The 20,049-nt window shown below is 27.8% G+C and overlaps 2 protein-coding genes across 3 annotated transcripts in view; both read right to left on the reverse strand.

The window, feature by feature from the left end:
• Window positions 1-2,864, reverse strand: part of pip5k1ca (phosphatidylinositol-4-phosphate 5-kinase, type I, gamma a) — a 37,716-nt gene extending 34,852 nt beyond the window's left edge. Inside the window, exon 1 of the mRNA XM_073844747.1 lies at window positions 2,598-2,864. Within this exon, the coding sequence (XP_073700848.1) occupies window positions 2,598-2,712 (115 nt within the window). The 5' untranslated portion in view covers window positions 2,713-2,864. The remainder of the gene's footprint in view (window positions 1-2,597) is intronic.
• A 3,794-nt stretch (window positions 2,865-6,658) lies between these two features.
• gpx4a (glutathione peroxidase 4a) lies at window positions 6,659-19,667 on the reverse strand. 2 transcript variants are annotated; one of them, XM_073844748.1, is made up of 7 exons: window positions 19,544-19,667; window positions 14,825-14,919; window positions 10,339-10,483; window positions 10,112-10,263; window positions 7,286-7,310; window positions 7,138-7,197; window positions 6,659-7,023 (listed from the first exon to the last, which is right to left on the reverse strand). In XM_073844748.1, exons 1-7 carry the CDS (start codon window positions 19,607-19,609, stop codon window positions 6,991-6,993), a joined length of 576 nt encoding a protein of 191 aa, XP_073700849.1. In that variant the 5' UTR covers window positions 19,610-19,667; the 3' UTR covers window positions 6,659-6,990. The 2 variants fall into 2 exon arrangements, with proteins under 2 accessions (XP_073700849.1, XP_073700850.1); XM_073844749.1 differs by lacking the exon at window positions 19,544-19,667 and adding an exon at window positions 15,106-15,323.
• Window positions 19,668-20,049: the final 382 nt, after the last annotated feature.

Here is a 20,049-nt window from a genome sequence, read left to right on the forward strand (position 1 = left end):
GTTTTGGGTCGTTGTTGTGCTGAAATGTCCATTGGCCCAAGGCCAAGTTTCTCTGCAGACTGCCTGATGTTGTTGTTGAGAATTTTGATGTATTGCTCCTTTTTCATGGTGCCGTTGACTGTGATTAGGTTCCCTGGTCCATAGCCCTTTCCTGACTTGTGAGCCACCACAATGCGCAGCCGCAGGTCCTCAGTGAGCTCCTTTGTCTTAGCCATGACTGTCCACAAACCAACAGCAGAGAGCTTCTGTTTTCCACCTGTTGACTTGATTAAAACAGCTGTTCCCAATGAATCAGGGTAATTAGGATGCTTTAGAACAGCTTGGACTATTTGGAATGGTATAGAACTTTGGATTTTCCCATAGACTGTGACAGTTTGCAAAGGGTATGAATAATTTTGGACATGCCACTTTTTGTTCAAATGTAAATAAAAGCTGAGAAGTATTTTTTTTCCACAATGATGCCTCTTGTACATCATCTTATTATCTTTTGGGAGAAGCCTGTGTCATTTCTGGTAAAAAAAAAAAAAAGAGAAACGAATAAGAAAAATGTTTACATATTAAATATAGTTAAATATAATATAAATTATATGGATGTACATACATGTATGTAAATACGTGTAAATATTTTCAAAAGATATACTGTATCTGTGTTATATATGCATAATAAATATACACAGTACACACACATATATTATGTAACCAAAAACTTTTATTTTGGATGCGATTAATCGTGATTAATAGTTGCCCAGCACTAATCTTTTCATAAATAATTGTATCCTAAAATAAAAGGCGTTGTAATATTTATTAAAAGATAATATAATAGTATAATATTGCTTGTTAGATCTGCAATTGATTGTTCATTGTTTGTTTTAATGCATTATAAGTAGTGCTGTCAAACGATTAATCATGATTAATCGTGATTAATCCTATCCAAAATAAAAAATTTGTTTACATAATGCATGTGTGTGTACTGTGTATATTTATGTATATATAAACACACACATACATGACATACATATATTTAATAAAAATGTTTACATATTCAGTATATCTTTATATATAATATAAATTATATAAATATAAATATGTGCATGTAAACACATGTAAATATTTTCAAAATATATACTGTATATTGTCTTTATATATACATAATAAATATACACAGTACACACACATACATTATGTAAACAAACAAAAAAATCTTTTGGATGCAATTAATCGTTGCCCAGCTGTAACTGTAACCTAAAATAAAGGCATAATAATATTTATTAAAAGGCGATATAATATTATAATATTCCTTGTTACATCTGCAATTGGTTGTTTATATATTTTTTGTTTGTTTTAATGCATTTTAATTAGCGCTGTCAAATGATTAATCACAATTAATCATGATTAATCGCATCTAGAATAAAGGATTTGTTTTCTGTAATGTATTTGTGTGTACTGTGTATATGTATTATGTATATAGAAATACACATACATAATGTATATATTTAAGAAAAATATGGTATGTTTACATATTAAATATATTTATAAATAATATATATTATATGAATATATGTAAATACATTATTATTTTCAAAATATATACTGTATGTGTGTATATACACAATTGTTTTTGGATGTGATTAATCACGATTAATAGTTTGACAGCAGTAATGATAATAAATATGTAAGTATCATAATTTGTTATAACTGAGGTTACAATTATTCATAGAATTATATAATGCATTATAAGGTACATAAATAATACTTGAGAAATTATTTTATAAAATAAAGGCTTCAAGTAAACTGTTACCCAAAAAGGAAAGTTTTTTCCCTAATTTTTACATATTATTTGTCATCATGAAAATGAATAGAATTTTTTTTGTTTTTAATAATTAATAATAATTTTAAATTATTAAAATAAATGAAATTTTATCATTAATAAATATAGATTTTTAAAATTATTGTTAAATGATTATAATTGATAAAATAACAAAATAGAAGGAAAAAAAACATTAACTGCAAATTTTATATTATATATATATATATATATATATATATATATATATATTATAATTTTTCAAAAACTCATATTAGAGTAATATATTTTTTGAAGACATAATGAGCAATTGTAAGTCCTATTTAACAGCTCTGATCAATATATATTAATTTCATCCTTTATGCATTCAGTTTTGCTTACGCTAAATATTCAATGCCATTCATCCTAAACAAATGCTATACACCCTTTACCCCATTTCTCACCTGAAACCCCCACCATCCCATCTGTCATCTGCCCAGTGTCCCTGCTATGCTGAAAGCTAGCTAGCTCAATCTGGTTTTAACCTGGTTGTCACACCATCCACCTGACAACATGGCCATAAAACTGTATATTCATAAAAGCACACTCTCTCATAGAATGTAAACCCTAATAATCTAATGCTTGGATGATAAATCAAGCATCAGTGTCTCGTATCCACACACCAATGCTAGTTTTGCTAGCTCTATCCATGTGAATCCCAACCACCTATGAATCAACCAGATTAGACTGCATGCACTGAGGTAACGTTATTTCTTATCCCTTGTTTCTAATCAAACCATTAGTTGTTAGTTACCCGAGTCCATGCCGTCCTCCGTCCCCGCGTCCTCCTCGGATGCTGCTGCCCCGGATAACGGACTCCCATCCCCGGCCTCAGACAGGCTGGTCGCCCCTTCAGCCGCCGCTTCCATTCAATATCCCTGGATGAATTCTCCGAGCGAGAGCGCTGTCAACCGATGATGGCGAATATTTCAAAACATACAGCGCTTTTCCTCTCAGCTTGTATGGATGTTATTAGCTGACAAAATAATGTGGGAGACTGAGGTCTGTCCCTGTGCGTCGTGGTCCTCCTCCTCTCCTCTGAGCTGTCATGCATAGGATAGGGATGTTCGATTCGCGAATGATTCATTCGTTTGAACCGATTCAATCGAACTGATTCGCTAGGAGACTCGCACTTCGCATAATCATTTTGAGCTGGTTTTGCTGTTTGTTTAACAGCAGAGGAGGTTGTTAAGGTTGTAAAGTTGTTACTAGAAATGAAGAAATGGATATTAGATATTACGACAGATTTTACACTACTTGCAGGATAGATTACAGTGTAACTGTAAGAAATGTGGTATTTGAGCGAAAACTATTTTTTTTCATTAAACGAACAACATAAGACACAGAATCTAAGTAAATAAACACACTGTAACATAATCTAATTAAATAAAATCATAGTGATGAACAGCGAGCTTTAACTGCATTTAGAAAACGAACGATGGCTATCAAAACAATTGATCGTTTGAACTGATTCGTTGAACCGAAACGAATGAATCGATTCGTCAAGATGAATCGAACTTCCAAACGCTTACATGGGAGCTGCCGAGTGTTTGGATGAGGCTGCTGCTGCTCTCTGTTGGTAATGTAATGTAATATAATATAATATAATATATCAAATAACGCAATCATTATATAAAATAGTTTAAGCTCACTGCAGAGTTATTATAATTTTAAACTAAAACCACAAAAAAACAATTGAAATAAAATAAACAATAACTGAAATAAAAATATTTATTTTATTCCAGCTAAAACATTTATATATATTTTTTTCAGTTTAATTTTATGTATGCAAATAACTAAAACTGAAATAAAACTATATAAAAAGTAATTTAAAAAAAACATTAACTGAATGAAACTGTAAATTTTAATTCAAAATAAAATATTATGATAATTTTCAATATTATTATCTCAGTGTTGATTTTTTACAGTTTTTAAGCAATCGTATAGTTATACCGTACCAATAAAACCATAACAATACTTGAAATAAAAAATAAACAGTAACTGTAATGAACTAAAATGTATTTTATTCCAGCTAACTGCAACAGCAACATCTGTATGTTTTATTCAGTTTAACTTTATGTGCTCAAAGCAAACTAAAACTGAAATTAAAATAATAGAAAAAAGTCATATATTAAAAGGGAAAAAAAACAAAGGGAAAAAAAGCACTTTATTTACTAAATTACTAAAACTTTAACTGAATAAAACTAGAAAATACAAAAATAAAAAACTAACACAAAATTGTAAAAAATAAATAGTGTTTATAACAAAATATCATTAAAACCATACAAAATATGAAATAAACTTTTAACTAAAAATAATAATTTATGCCACCTAACTGCGAAAGCCATTTTTACTGCAAACTTTTTATTCAGTTAATTAACTTTATGTACTGAAATAACTAAAACTGAAATAAAAATTTAAGAAAATAGTCATATATTTAAAAAATAATAATTCAAAATAGTAAAAAATAAATAGTGTTTATGATAAAAATATTGTTATGAAAATTATTAATATTATTATTATTATTGTATTATTATTATTATTATTTTTTTCAGTTTAACTTTATGTATGTAAATAACTAAAACTAAAATAAAACTATATAAAGTCATATATAAAAAAAAAACTAACAAAAAATGCCTAAAAAAATTACTAAAACTAACTGAATGAAACTGAAAAATGCAACAATAAAAATTAAAGAAAATAGTCATATATTTTTTTTAATTATTCAAAATAGTACAAAATAAAGAAAGTGTTTATAATAAATGTTTATAATAAAATATTGTTATGAAAATTATTAAGATTATTATTTTATTATTATTATTATTATTTTATATATATTTTTCAGTTTAACTATATGTACGCAAATAATTAAAACTGAAATAAAACTATATAAAGTCATATATAAAAAAAACTTGGCTAAAAACACAAAATTACTAAAACTTTAACTGAATGAAACAGTAAAATACAACAATAAAGACTAATTCAATAATAAAATATCATTATGATAATTTTTAATATTATTATCTCAGTGTTGATTTTTTTTTTTTTTTAAGCAATCCTTATATAAAATATTTCAAGCTCACTGCAGGGTTATTATAGTTAAAAATAAAACCATAAAAATACTTGAAATAAAAATAAACATCAACTGAAATTTTAAAAAAGCTTATTTTATTGTAGCAAACGGCCAAAGCAACATTTATATTTTTTATTCAGTTTACCTTTATGTACGCAAATAACTAAAGCTGAAATAAAACTATATAAAAAGTCATATATAAAAAAACATAACAAATACAAATAACAAAAAACGCATAAAAAAACACAAAATTACTAAAACTTTAACTGAATGAAACTGTAAAATATAACAATAAAGACTCATTTAAAATAAAATATTATAATGAGAATTTTTAATATTATTATCTCTGTTCATTTTTACAGTTTTTTAAGCAATCCTTATATAAAATATTTCAAGCTCACTGCAGGGTTATTATAGTTAAATAAAAATAAAACCATAAAAATACTTGAAATAAAATAAACATTAAATGTAATTAAAAACAAAAAATATATTTTATTCCAGCTAACTGCAACAGCAACATTTGTATTTTTTATTCAGTTTAGCTTTATGTGCTTAAATAACTGAAACTGAAATTAAAATAATAGAAAAAATTCACATGAAAAAAAAACCTAGGAAAAAAAAGATTTTAAAATGTACTAAATTACTACAACTTTAACTGAATAAAACTAGTAAAAATACAAAAATAAAAACGAATTAAAAATAGTAAAAAAAATATTAAAATATCATTAAAACCATACAAAATATGAAATAAACATTAAAATGAAAATAAACATTAACTGAAATAAAAAAACTGTTATTCCACATAATTGCAAAAGCAATTTTTACTGCAAACTTTTTATTCTTTATTCTTTTTAACTAAAACGGAAATACAAATATAAAAAAAAACTAAACTAAACTAAAATGTCCCAAAAAACTAACTGAATGACAAAAATAAAAACTCGTTCAAAATAGTGAAAAATAAATAAATAGTGTTTATAATAAAAAATATTATTATGAGAATTATTCATATTATTATCACAGTGTTGATTTTATCTTTTTCCTAGGCAAACATTATATAAAATATTTCAAGCTCACTGTTATTATAATTAACTAAAACGCAAACCATAAAAACACTTAAAATATAAATAAACATGAACTGAAATGTAAAAAATATATATATTTATTTGACAGTTTTTCTAGGCAATAATTATAGAACATTTTTCAAGCTGGCTGCAGGGTTATTATATTTAACTAAAACTAAAACCATAAAAAAATACTTGAAATAAAAAACTAATATAAAACTACTTATTTTATTCTAGCTAACTACAAAGCAACATTTAAATTTTTTAATTCAGTTTATTATAAAAAAAAATTAAAACTTGAACTGAATGAAACTGGAAAACACAAAAATGAAAACTAATTCAAAATAGTGAAAAATAAATAGAGAGTGTTTATAATAAAAAATATTATTATGAAAATTATTAATATTATTATTTAATGTAATTAAAAGCAAAACCATAATAAAATACTTAAAATCATAATAAATATTTACTTAAAAAGATTATTCCAGCTAAGTGCCAAAGCAACATTTAGATTTTTGGTTTTGTTTAACTTTATGTACTTAAATACCTAAAACTGAAATAAAAAAGTCCAAAAAATTAAAAAAACACCACTGAATTACTACAAATTTATTTGAATGAAACTGGAAAATCCGAAAATAAAAACTAATTCAAAATAGTAATATATCAACAAAACACCAACAATTGTTAAAATGAATCTTTTTGCTTTTATTAAGAAATTTTACACGCTGACAGCATTAGTTCTAAATAAATGTGCATATTTTCATTTCAAAGCATAGGGACGGTTAAGGGAGCAGGGGTTTCTCTCCAGACTGATGCTGGGCACAGATGATGCTCTCAGGATGGGGTTGCACGCCAAATGCATCAGGTCTGTTCTTTCCTCAAGAGGGGTTTCGAAACAAACCATCATTAGTCCATGAGACGACAGCACCGATACCCAGCTATCAAGTCGGGGAGAATGAAGAGGGGCGGAAGGGCAGCGTGAGGTAAATTTGACAGTCAGCTAATGATGCTCCTTAGAGATATTTGGGCAGATCCTTCTCCACCACCTAAAAGACAAATATTTAACAAAAATATATTTTGTGTGCCAATACCACTGTGATAATATGATACCGTACATGGCAGAATTTACAACTCAAACCATAAAAACCGGAACAACTTACGCTTGGATCCTGCAATGGAGAGTATCTTTTCATAACCTGGCCTTCACGGTTAATAAGGAACTGAACAGAAACAGAAAAATAGCAAATTCATATTTAACATACACAATTTGATTCATAACATGATATTAAATTTGTATAATGCACAAACCTTGGTGAAATTCCATTTGATGCCACTAAAATGGAAAAAGAAAATTGACATTAATTAATTGACTGGAGTTGTGTTGATTGCTTGTTTAATACTGTAATGTTTTTATCAGCTGTTTGGCTCATTCTGATGGCACCCATTTAATGCAGAGGATCTATGGTTGAGCAAGTGATGCAATGCTAAATTTTCCAAATCTGTTCTGATGAAGAAACTATGGAAGCCCGTTTCCACCACTGAATAAAAAATTAAAAAGGTAATTGCAACTTCTCACAATTCAGATTTTTTCCCTCAGAATTGCATCACATACATTTTTGCTTTTTTCTCAGAACTGTGAGATATAAACATACAATTGCGAGTTAAAAAGTCAGAATTGTGAGATGTAAACTCACAATTGCGAGAAATAAAAGCAAAACAAATAGTGCAATTCCAACTGTATTTTGAGAAAAAAGTCAGAATTGCGAGATATGTTTACAGAATTGTGAGTTTATATCTTACAGTTTTGACTTAACTCACAATTGCGAGTTTCTATCACAATTCTGACTTGATTTCTCAAAATTGCAAGTCTATATATCATGCTATTGCAACTTTTTTCTCAGAACTGTGTCATATAAACTCGCATTTCTGACTTTTTTCTCAGAACTGTGTGATATAAACGCACAGTTGCGAGTTATAAAGTCAGAACTGCGGAATATAAACACAATTACGAGAAATAAAGTCAGAATTGCGAGATATGAACTTGCAATTCTGACTTTCTTTCTTGCAATTGCGACTTTGTATATATGTATACTTTTGAGAAAAAAAGTCAGAATTGCGAGATATATTAAGTCTCGCAATTCTGACTTTTTTTTTCAGAATTACGAGATATAAACTTGCAATTGTTAGTTATAAAGTCCAGTTCTGAGAAGGAAAAAAACTGATATGTTCACAGAATTGTGAGTTTATATCACACAATTCTGACTTAATAACTCGCAATTACAAGTTTACGTAACACAATTCTGACTTTATTTCAGAATTGCGAGTTTATATCATGCTATTGCAATTTATTTCCCCGAACTGTGAGATATAAACACACACTTGCGAGTTATGAAGTCAGAATTGTGGGATATAAACTCAATTGCGATAAATAAAGTCAAAATTGCAAGTTTATATCTCACAATTCGGACTTCATTTCTCAGAATTGCGAGTTATCATGCTATTGCAACTTTTTTTCTCAAAACTGTGAGATATAAACGTACAATTGCAGGTTATAAAGTCAGAATTGCAAGATATGAACTTGCAGTTCTAACTTTTTTTCTTGCAATTGCGACTGTATTTTGCAATTCTGAGAAAAAAAAATCTGAATTGCGAGATGTTCACAGAATTGCGAGTTTATATCACGCTATTGCAACTTTTTTCTCAGAACTGTGGGATATAAACTCACAGCTGGGAAAAATGAAGTCAGAATTGTGAGATATGAATTCATAATTGCAAGAAATAAAGTCAGAATTACGAGATATGAATTCATTCATTCAATTCAATTGTTAGTTATTAAGTTCAGTTCTGAGGAGGAAAAAATGACTGATGTTCACAGAATTGCGAGTTTATATCTCACAATTCTGACTTCAGGATTCTGAAGGAAAAAAAAGACAGCTTCATTTCTCAGAATTGCGAGTTATCATGCTATTGCGAATTTTTTTTCTCTCAAAACTGAGATATAAACGTACAATTGCAGGTTATAAAGTCAGAACTGCAAGATATGAACTTGCAATTCTAACTTTTTTTCTTGCAATTGCGACTTTGTATTTTGCAATTCTGAGAGATATAAACGCACAATTGTGAGTTATAAAGTCAGAATTGTGGGATATGAACTTGGAATTCAGAATTATATATTTTTTTAGAATTGTGAGATATAAACTTGCAATTGCTAGTTATAAAGTCCAGTTGTGAGAAGGAAAATAAAAGACTGATATGTTCTCAGGATTGCAAGGTTATATCATGCTATTGCGACTTTTTTTCTCAGAACTGTCAGATATAAACTTACAATTGTGAGAAATAAAGTCAAAATTACGAGATATGAACTTGGAACTGTTAGTTATAAAGTCCAGTTCTGAGGAGGAAAAAAAGATTATATCACACAATTCTGACTTCAATTCTCAGAATTGCAAGTTTATATCATGCTATTGCAACTTTTTTCTCAGAAGTGCGATATAAAAACTCGCAATTCTGACTTTTTACTCAGAACTGTGAGATATAAACGCACAATAGCGGGTTATGAAGTCAGAATTGTGGGATATAAACTCACAATTGCTAGTTATTAAGTTCAGTTCTGAGGAGGAAAAAAAAAAGACGTATATGTTCACAGAATTGCAAGTTTATAATCACACAATTCTGACTTTCTAGTTTATATCTGACAATTCTGAGAAAAAACAAACGCAAAGAAAAGTTAAAATTGTGAGATAAGTCGCAATAACCTTTTTTAATTTTTTTATTCAGTGGCGGAAACTGGCTTTCAAAAGAAACAAACTCATCTACATCTCAGTTGGCCTAACAATTTTTTTTTTCAAACCTGCATGACTCTCTTCCTTCTGTTGATTATTCTGAACAATGTTGGTAACAAAAAAAGTTTCTGTTCCTATTGACTTTCATTGTATGGACAATAAAACAATGGAGTTTAATGGGAACTGAAACGGTTTGGTTACCAACATTTTTCAGAATATCGTATTTTAAGTTCCACAGGAGAATGAGTAACAGAGGTTTCATTTTTGGGTGGATCTATGTAGCTGATTTCAAATAACCATTCATTTCCACTGAATTTCCAAGTCAGCTGAGTGAAATGATCTGGCAACTCACTTTCCAAGGAATCCTTTCCCGTTTGGCTGATCCTTCAGCCACTTCCACAGAGGGTGTGCAGAGTCTCCGTTCACATCAATCTTACTGAACATATCAAACTCTGCGTCGTAGGACTTGGCGAATTCCTTGATTTGGGCATTTGTTCCTGGTTCCTGAACAAAAATGTGTTATTAAATTATAATATTTATTAGGTTTGAAAGAATTCAACATGTTTTTGCTCAACATACTTGACGTCCAAATTGGTTGGATGGGAAGGCCAGGATGCGTAAACCTTTCTCAGCGTACTTGGCGTGCATTTCTGCAAACTGAGAGTAGTTTACTGGGGTTTTGCCTCACTTTGAAGCAACGTTAGTGATGATGACCACTTTCCCCCTAAAACATACAGTCAATTAGATTTTGTTAGGGTTACAAATTGATTGATGCTAAAGCAATATTGCGTCATACAGTTATACAGACTGAGGATATTGTAATACGCTACCAGACCGGGATTACAAGTCAACATTATGACTTACTAATAATTATGCGATAAAAAGTCAATAAAGCCATACAAAAATGTGAAACTATGACATACTTAAAAAAGTCAAAATTATGAGTTATTGAGCCCTAAATGAGTAAAATAATCTAAATTATGAAATACTAAATCAAAATGATGAGATAAAATCATAACTATGACAAAAATAGGAATTTATAAACTACTAAGTCATTATTATGAGATAAAAAGTGAAAATTCTAAAATAAAACCATAGTTATGACAAAAATGTGAAATTATAAAATGCTAAGTCATTATGTGATAAACAGTCAAAATGCTAAAATTAAGCCATAATTATGACAAAAATTATGAAATACTAAGTCATTATTATGAGATAAAAAGTAACAATTCTGAGATATTGAGTCCTAATTTAAAAAGAATCACAAATGATGAAATACTAAGTTATGAGATAAAAAGTCAAAAAGGTCAAAATTCTGAGATAAAACCATAAATAACAAAAATATGAAATTCTAAAATACTATATCATTATTATGAGATGAAGTCAAAATTCTAAAATAAAGTCATAATTGTGACAAAAATGTGAAATTATAGAACATTATTATGTCATTATTATGGGGTAAAACGTCAAAATTCGGAGATAAAGACATAATTATGAAAAGCAATTAAAATTATGAAATACCAAGTCATTAATATCAGATAAAAAGTCAAAATTCTGAGATAAAGTTATAATTATGACAAAAAGAAATTCTGGTATAAAACCATAAAGAAGACAAAAAATAAGTTCTAAAATACTAAGTAATTATTATGAGATAAAAAACATACATTCTTACATTCTTAATTATTACAAAAATGTGAAATAAAAAAATACTGTCACTATGAGATAAAACTCCACAATAATGACAAAAATTTCAAATTATAAAATACTGTCATGAAGTAAAAAGTCAACATTATGAGACATTTAGTCCTAATTGAACATTTTTTATTATAAAATTCTAAGTCATATGTATGAGATAAGAAGTCAGAATTCTGAGATAAAGCCATAATCATGACATTAATTTAAAGTTATGAAATAGTAAGTCATTATTATGAGATAAAAAGTTAAAATTCTGATAAAACCATAATTATGACAAAAATTAGAAACATACAAAGAAAAAAGTCAAAAGTATAAGTATTTAAGTCCTAATTAAGAAAAAAAAATGAAATAGTAAGTCATTATTATGAGATAAGTCAAAACTCTGAGATAAAGCGCTAATTATGACAAATTTTTGAAACTAAAAAATCATTAAAATTACATACCAAGTCATTATGAGAAAGATAAATCCATAATTCTGACAAAAATTTCAAATGATAAAATACCGTCATAAAGTAAAAAGTCAATATTATGAGACATTTAGTCCTAATTGAGATAAGAAGTCAGAATTCTGAGATAAAGCCATAATTATGACATTAATTTAAAGTTATGAAATGGTAAGCCATTATTATGAGATAAAAAGTTAAAATTTTGAGATGAAGCCATAATTATGATACAAATTTGAAACTGACATTGTTTTCTTTCCTTCCTTTTCCCTTTTCAAAGAAAAAGGTCTAAAGTATGGGATTATTGAGTCCTAATTGAGAAAAAAATTACAATTATGAAATACTACATCATTATTATAACATAAAAAGTCAAAGTTCTGAGATAAAGCCTTAATTATGACAAAAATTTGAAACTATGACATAAGAAGAACAAAAGTCAAAATTATGAAATATTGAGTCCTAAATGAGAAAATAAATGAAATACTAAGTCATTATTATGAGATAAAAAGTCAAAATTCTGAGCCATAATTATGACAAAATTTTGAAACCACAACATACCGCAAAAAAGACAAAATTATGAGATATTGAGTTGTAATTGAGGGAGGAAAATACAAATTATGAAAAGTCATTTTTGTGAGAAAAGAGATTAAATCATACTTGTGACAAAAATGTGAAATTGTAAAATACAAAGTCATTATTATGAGATAAAAAGTCAAAATTCTGAGATAAAGCCATAATTATGACAAAAATTTAAATCTATGACATACTATGAAAAAAGTCAAAATTATTAGATGAAGCCATAATTATGACAAAAAATGTAAAATTGTAAAATACTATGACATAAAAAGTCAAACTTATGAGATAAAGCCATAATTATGACAAAAATGTGAAATTGTAAAATACTATAACATAAAAAGTCAAACTTATGAGATAAAGCCATAATTATGACAAAAATGTGAAATTGTAAAATACTAAGTCATTATTATGAGATAAAAAAGTACAAATTATGAGATAAAGCCATAATTATGACAAAAATGTGAAATTGTAAAATACTAAGTCATTATTATGAGATAAAAAAGTACAAATTATGAGATAAAGCCATAATTATGACAAAAATGTGAAATTGTAAAATACTAAGTCATTATTAAGAGATAAAAAGTCAAAATTCTGAGATAAAGCCATAATTATGACAAAAATGTGAAATTGTAAAATACAAAGTCATTATTATGAGATAAAAAGTCAAAATTCTGAGATAAAGCCATAATTATGACAAAATAATTGAAACTATGGCATACTATGAAAAAAGTAAAAAATTACGAGATAAAGCCATAATTATGGCAAAAAATTTAATCTATGACAGTCTTTGAAAAAAGTAAAAAAATTATGAAATAATTCTAAAATAAAGCCATAATTATGACAAAAATGTGAAATTGTAAAATACAAAGTCATTATTATGAGATAAAAAAGTAAAAATTATGAGATAAAGCCATAATTATGACAAAAATTTAAATCTATGACATACTATGAAAAAAGTCAAAATTATTAGATGAAGCCATAATTATGACAAAAATGTAAAATTGTAAAATACTATGACATAAAAAGTCAAACTTATAGGATAAAGCCATAATTATGACAAAAATGTGAAATTGTAAAATACTAAGTCATTATTAAGAGATAAAAAGTAAAAATTATGAGATAAAGCCATAATTATGACAAAAAATTTAATATATGACATACTATGAAAAAAAGTACAAAATTATGAGATAAAGTCATAATTATGACAAAAAATGTAAACTATGACATACTATGAAAAATGTAAAAAAATTATAAGATGAAGCCATAATTCTGACAAAAATTTAAATCTATGGCATACTTTGAAAAAAGTAAAAATTATGAGATGAAGCCATAATTATGACAAAAAAATGTAAACTATGACATACTATGAAAAAAGTCAAAATTCTGGGATAAAACCATAAATATGACAAAAACTTGAAACTCTAAAATACTGTGTCAAAATTATGAGACACTTTGAAAAACGTAACAAATTATGAGATAAAGCCATAGTCATGACAAAAATGTGAAATTGTAAAATACTAAGTCATTATTATAAGATAAAGAGTAAAAATACATAAATGACAAAAAATTTGAAACTATGACATACCAAGTTATTATGAGAAAGATAAATCCATAATTGTAACAAAAAAATTCAAGTGTTTAGATACTGCCATGAAATAAAAAGTCAAAACTTTTTTTTAAAAACAAAATTGTTTTAATTATGAAAGGTAAAAAGTCAAAATTCTGAGATAAAGCCATAATTATGACAAAAATGTTTAAATATGATTTACTATGGAAAGAAAAAAAGTCACAACTATAAGATAAAGCCACAGTTCTGACATATATAGCTGAGTGTATGAGACAAAAAGATAATTATGACAAGCCAAACATTTGTCATAATTTCGTCAAAAATGACTTTCTCTGACAATCTTGACTTTTTGTCATATTTGACATCTCAGCTTTATCTCAATAGTTTTGTCATAATTTCAGTTTTTCACATTTTTGTCAAATATTACATAGTATGCATGTTGCATATTTTTACTTTAACAGACTTTTTCATATCATAATTCAACTTTTTATGCAATACATATGAATAAGTATGTCATAATGTTGACTTTTTGTCAGAATTTTGTACATTTTTTTGCATGTCATAATTATGACTTTTAATCCCATAATTATGATTCGCCAAAGTTGTGCGAATGGGAAATATGTTGACTCCGACAGCTCAAAACTGGGAGACTTTTGTAAGCTCCCGTTGACTCCTCCACTGCAAGTCCACTGTAATGTTTTTCATTCTTGAACAAACAGGCTTTATACCTCGAGGTGAAATAAAAAGCAATTGTACACCTGAAATGCTGATTTCCATCTCTCACCTGTATTTTTCCAGGGAAACTTTGTTGCCGTCTATATCCGTGGCAGAGAATTCATAAATGGATTTGGCCGACTGCCAGTCCTCTAGCTGCGCAGACTGCAAATAAAAACATGCTGGTGTGAACAAACAGGATAGATTTGCATACACACACACGTCAAGAAAAATGAACAGTTAGTAACACCTTCAAACAAATATTAGATACAAATCTCTATATGTAAATCCCAACCGCAACTGAAAAACAGGTAAGCATTCGCATTTTGACATTTCAAGAGCATTTCTTACCATAGTCTGCAACACTAGGGAAAACACGACAGCGGAGCCTAAGAAGCGCATGACTGCCTTTCAGTACGAACTACTGAAACGGCAGGCAGCGTATTAGTTCGTATTAGTTAGAAATCCTCTTAAAGTGCTGAAATCTCCACAACACTGAAAACCCCTCATATATAGGGCTCCAAATAAATATTAACTTAACACAGAGGCTGTTTCTTCCTCATAGGTTGATTTTTTTTTCTGCTGACTAAAGGCTCGCAGCTTGTCTGCATGTGGCGCATTGAGGTCAAAGGTCACTGGGTGATGATCTTACACAACTGAGTAAACTGATAGCTTGATGTGCTTGTTGGCACTTGGTCCACATACCAGAGAAGTCGCTGATGCATGCAATATAGAAGTTATACTGCTTCTAAACTGTACTAGAATGGATTTGTGCCACAAAGATACTGTATTATGAAATGAAATCAGTCATGAATCTATACTAAGTCTTAATTCTGAGGAAAACATTTTTAATTATGAGATTCTAAGTACGAGAGAAAGCCATAATTATGGCATATGAAGATCATTTTGATTAAACTGAGATGATTATGTCAGAGTTTGTCATAATTAAGATTTTTTTCCCCCTCACATTTTCACTCTTTTATTTATTTTAATTTGGTTTCTCAATGTCATAATTATGACTTTAGTTTAAATGTTTTATTCGTCATAATTTCCTTTTTTTAAATTGTGGTATAATTTTGACTTTTTGTATCATAATTTGACATTTTACATCTTAATTTCAACTTTTTGTGTTTAATATAAGGTAGTATGTCATAATTTTAGAATGTATGTCATAATTAGCTATGTCTTAGTGTTTTAATTCATGGCATTTTTAAACACTTACCAAGATTATAGATTATAGAGATAATTTTTATTTTTAATTGTGTTATAATTTTGACTTTTTGTATCATAGTTTGACTTTTTACATCTTAAATTTTGTGACTTTGTATGTCACTACTTGGAATTTCTGTTATAATTTAAGGTCAATTCAAGGTTATGTAATGTTTTTGGACATGATGTTCTTTTAGGTAACTTGTGATGTAGTCGTATAGTGGCATGAAATGAAATGAAAATTTCATGAAATGAAATAATAGGCTCATAACAAAAAACCTTTCGACTCACACTAATGGCAATAAAATAGTCATGGATATATACTAAATCTTAATTCTGAGGAAAAAAAGTTGAAATTATGAGATACTAAGTACGAGATAAAGCCATAACATAAATGTAAACAATTTTAGCATTTTATCTCAATTGATTTGTCACTATTTCGACATTTGTAAGTCATAATTTTGACTTTTTTGTTTTTAATATGACTAAGTATCTTATTATTTCGAATTTCTGTCATAATTAGCTATGTCTTAGTATGTTTCATGGCATTTGGTCATGGCATTTTTGGACACTTATCAAGGGTATATAATGTTTTTGGAAATGATTTTCAAAATTATGAGATAAATTATGAGATTTTTAGGATATAAAAGTTTCAAATTTAGATCATTTAATGAAATCGAGATGAGTTTTGTCATAAGACTAAAGATAAGTCATTCGTTTTTCTTCATCATTTTTCTTGTTCTCTACTTTTTCGCAGAATTTCAACAATTTTGAAATTTTCTCTCAATTGATTTTGAATATGTGTCATAATTGTGACTTTTCTTATCATAATTTGACTTTTTACATCAACTTTATTGTCTTTAATGTGACTTAATATGCATAATTTCAAATTTATGTTGTTTCATGGCATTTATTCATGACATTTTTGGACTCCTATCAAGGTTACGTAATGTTTTTAGACATGATGTTCGAAATTATCAGATAAAGCCATGTTTATGGCATAAAAGGTTGAAACTGAGATCATTTTGATGAAATCGAGATGATTTTGTCATATAACTGAAGAAAAGTCATTAGATTTTTGTCATAATTAGAGTTTTTCTCACAATTTTGAAATTTGATCTCAATTGATTTGTCATAATTTAGATTTTTCATATCATAATTTGAGTTACATCAACTTTTTGTCTTTAATTTGACTTAATATTTATAAAATACCAAATGTATGTTGTTTCATGGCATTTGTTCATGGACTCTTATCAAGGTAATGTTTTTGGACATAATGTTCCAAATTATGTGATAAAGCCATGTTTATGGCATAAAAGGTTGAAATCGAGATGATTTTGTCATATAACTGAAGAAAAGTCATTAGATTTTTGTCATAATTATGACTTTTTCTCACAATTTCCACAATTTGGAAATTTCATCTCAATTGATTTGTCATAATTTTGACTTTTGTACATTTTTTTTTTACTTGTCTTATAATTGTGACTTTTCTTATCAGAATTTGACTTTTTACATCAACTTTTTGTCTTTAATATGACTTAATATGCATAAAATATCAAATTTATGTTGTTTCATGGCATTTGTTCATGACATTTTTGGACTCTTATCAAGGTTATGTAATGTTTTTGGACATGATGTTCGAAATGATCAGATAAAGCCATGTTTATGGCATAAAAGGTTGAAATTGAGATCATTTTAATGACATGGCATATGAAATGAAATAATAGGCTAAAAACAAAAATAAAAGGAAAAGAGGAAAAGAGTATAAATTATGAGATACTAAATCATAATGATGAGATAAAAATAATAATTTTATGACATAGTAAGTCATACATATGAGGAAAAAGTCCAAATTATGAAATAAAGCCATATTTATTGCATAAAAGGTTCAAATTGAAATCATTTTGATGAAACTGAGATATTTATGTCATAGGGTCAAAGGCATAAATAATTTACTGTCGTAATGATTTTTTTCTCACAATTTCAACAATTTAGAAATTGTACCTCAAATGATTTGTCATAATTTCTATTTGTTAAAAAGTCATGATTTAGATTTTTTTTTCATATCATAATTTGACTTTTACATCAATGTTTTGTTTTTAATTTGACTTAGTATGTCATAATTTCAAATTTATGTTGTTTCATGGCATTTGTTCATGACATTTTTGACTATTTATCAAGTTTGAAATTCTGGGATAAAGCCATTATTATGGCATAACAAGTTGAAATTGAGATAATTTGATTAAATCGAGATGATTTTGTCATAAGACTTAAGAAAAATCATTCGTTTTTTTGTCATAATTATGACTTTCTCACAATTTCCACAATTTTGAAATTGATTTATCATAATTTTGACTTTTGTACATCTTTTTTTTTTTTTTTTTTACTTGTATCATAATTGTGACATTTCGTATCATAATTTAATTTTTTTACATCAAACTTTTTGTCTTTAAAATAACTTAGTATGTCATCATTTCAAATTCATGTTGTTTCATGGCATTTTTGGACACTTATCAAGGTTATGTAATGTATTTGGACATGTTTTTTTTTAGGTAACTTGTGATGTAGTGCCACAAAGATATTATGAAATAAAATGAAATAATAGGCTAATCACAAAAATATAATAAAATAAGTAATTCTGAGGAAAAGACTAAATTATAAGATACTAAATCATGTTTATGAGATAAAAAAATAATAATTTTATGACATAGTAAGTCATACATATCAGAAAAAAGTCCAAATTATGATAAAGCCATGATTATTGCACAAAAGGTTAAAATTTAAATCATTTTGATGAAATTGAGAAAATTATCATAAGCCTAAAGACAAGTCATGATTTCCTCAAAATTTCAACATTTTATCTCAATTGATTTCTCAGAATTTCTATTTTTTTTTTAAGTCATATGACTTTGTAACTTTGTAATTTCACTTTTCTCATTAACTTTTGGTCTTTAATATGATTTAGTATGTCATAATTTCGAATTTATTTCCAAATTAGATTATGTTTATTGGCATTTGTTCATGATATTGGACACTTTCCAAATGTTGTGTAATGTTTTGGACACAATGTTTTTAGGTAACTTGTTATGTAATACTATTATTTAATATATCAAAATACCATAAATATTACAATTTGATACATGATACTTTTGTAAAATGTAATGGGTGCAAAATGAATTTGTTGAATTATCCAATATGTGTTTCAAAAAGAAAAGTCTATTACTTAGCACATCTCATAAAACCAACTTTCTTCTAATGTATGCCAAAAATAGATCATCATTAATTGTTATTACATTAGATTAGATTATGACTGTTGTTGTTGCGCATTATTTATATAACGGAACAAGTGAACTGGTGTTGTGGAAGACTGAGACACGGAAGACTAAAGACCAAAGACCTAAATACACTGAAACTAGACCTCACATCTTGCACAATAGCCCTGATTGTGTAAACGGACGATAAAACATTTGCAAAACCCCCGTAATTATGCAGCACACAACCTCATAATGACCAGATTACGTAATGTGATTCACATTTGCGAGTTTAAGTTACAAAAGTAGGCTATTTAACTTTACAATACCATTGCACCAATGATCCCACTGCTCGATAAAGCCCCGAACAGCAAGATACGGTAGATAAACGCCATCTTTTTAATCTTCTCGCTTTGCAAAGTCCAGCACTGTTGTCCAACTCTTCAGAACCGGTCCTTTGAGTCGATTCTTTTAAATGAATAAGTTGAACCGGTAAACAGAACGATTCGTTTACGAAGTGGGTGTCTCAAGTAAACACCTGCCTCACTGAACCGGTACGATTCGTTAGGAGCCGATCGACAAAACTAACGGGAACACATGAAATTACAATAAACCACGGTACATTAATGAAGCGTTATTAATCAAACGCTGTATTATGAGATAAAACCATATTCATGACAGAAAATCCTGTCTTAAATATGAGGGGGGAAGTCGAAATTATGAGCCAAGCCAAAATTCTTGTATTAAAGGTTGAAATTGAGATGATAATGCCATGAGATTTCGAGAATGTAATATGTTTAGGATTATAAACGACAAAGGAATCACTGAATCATTT

The sequence above is a fragment of the Garra rufa genome, chromosome 7 (assembly GCF_049309525.1).
Source record: "Garra rufa chromosome 7, GarRuf1.0, whole genome shotgun sequence".
In the NCBI taxonomy this organism is placed as follows: Eukaryota; Metazoa; Chordata; class Actinopteri; order Cypriniformes; family Cyprinidae; genus Garra; species Garra rufa.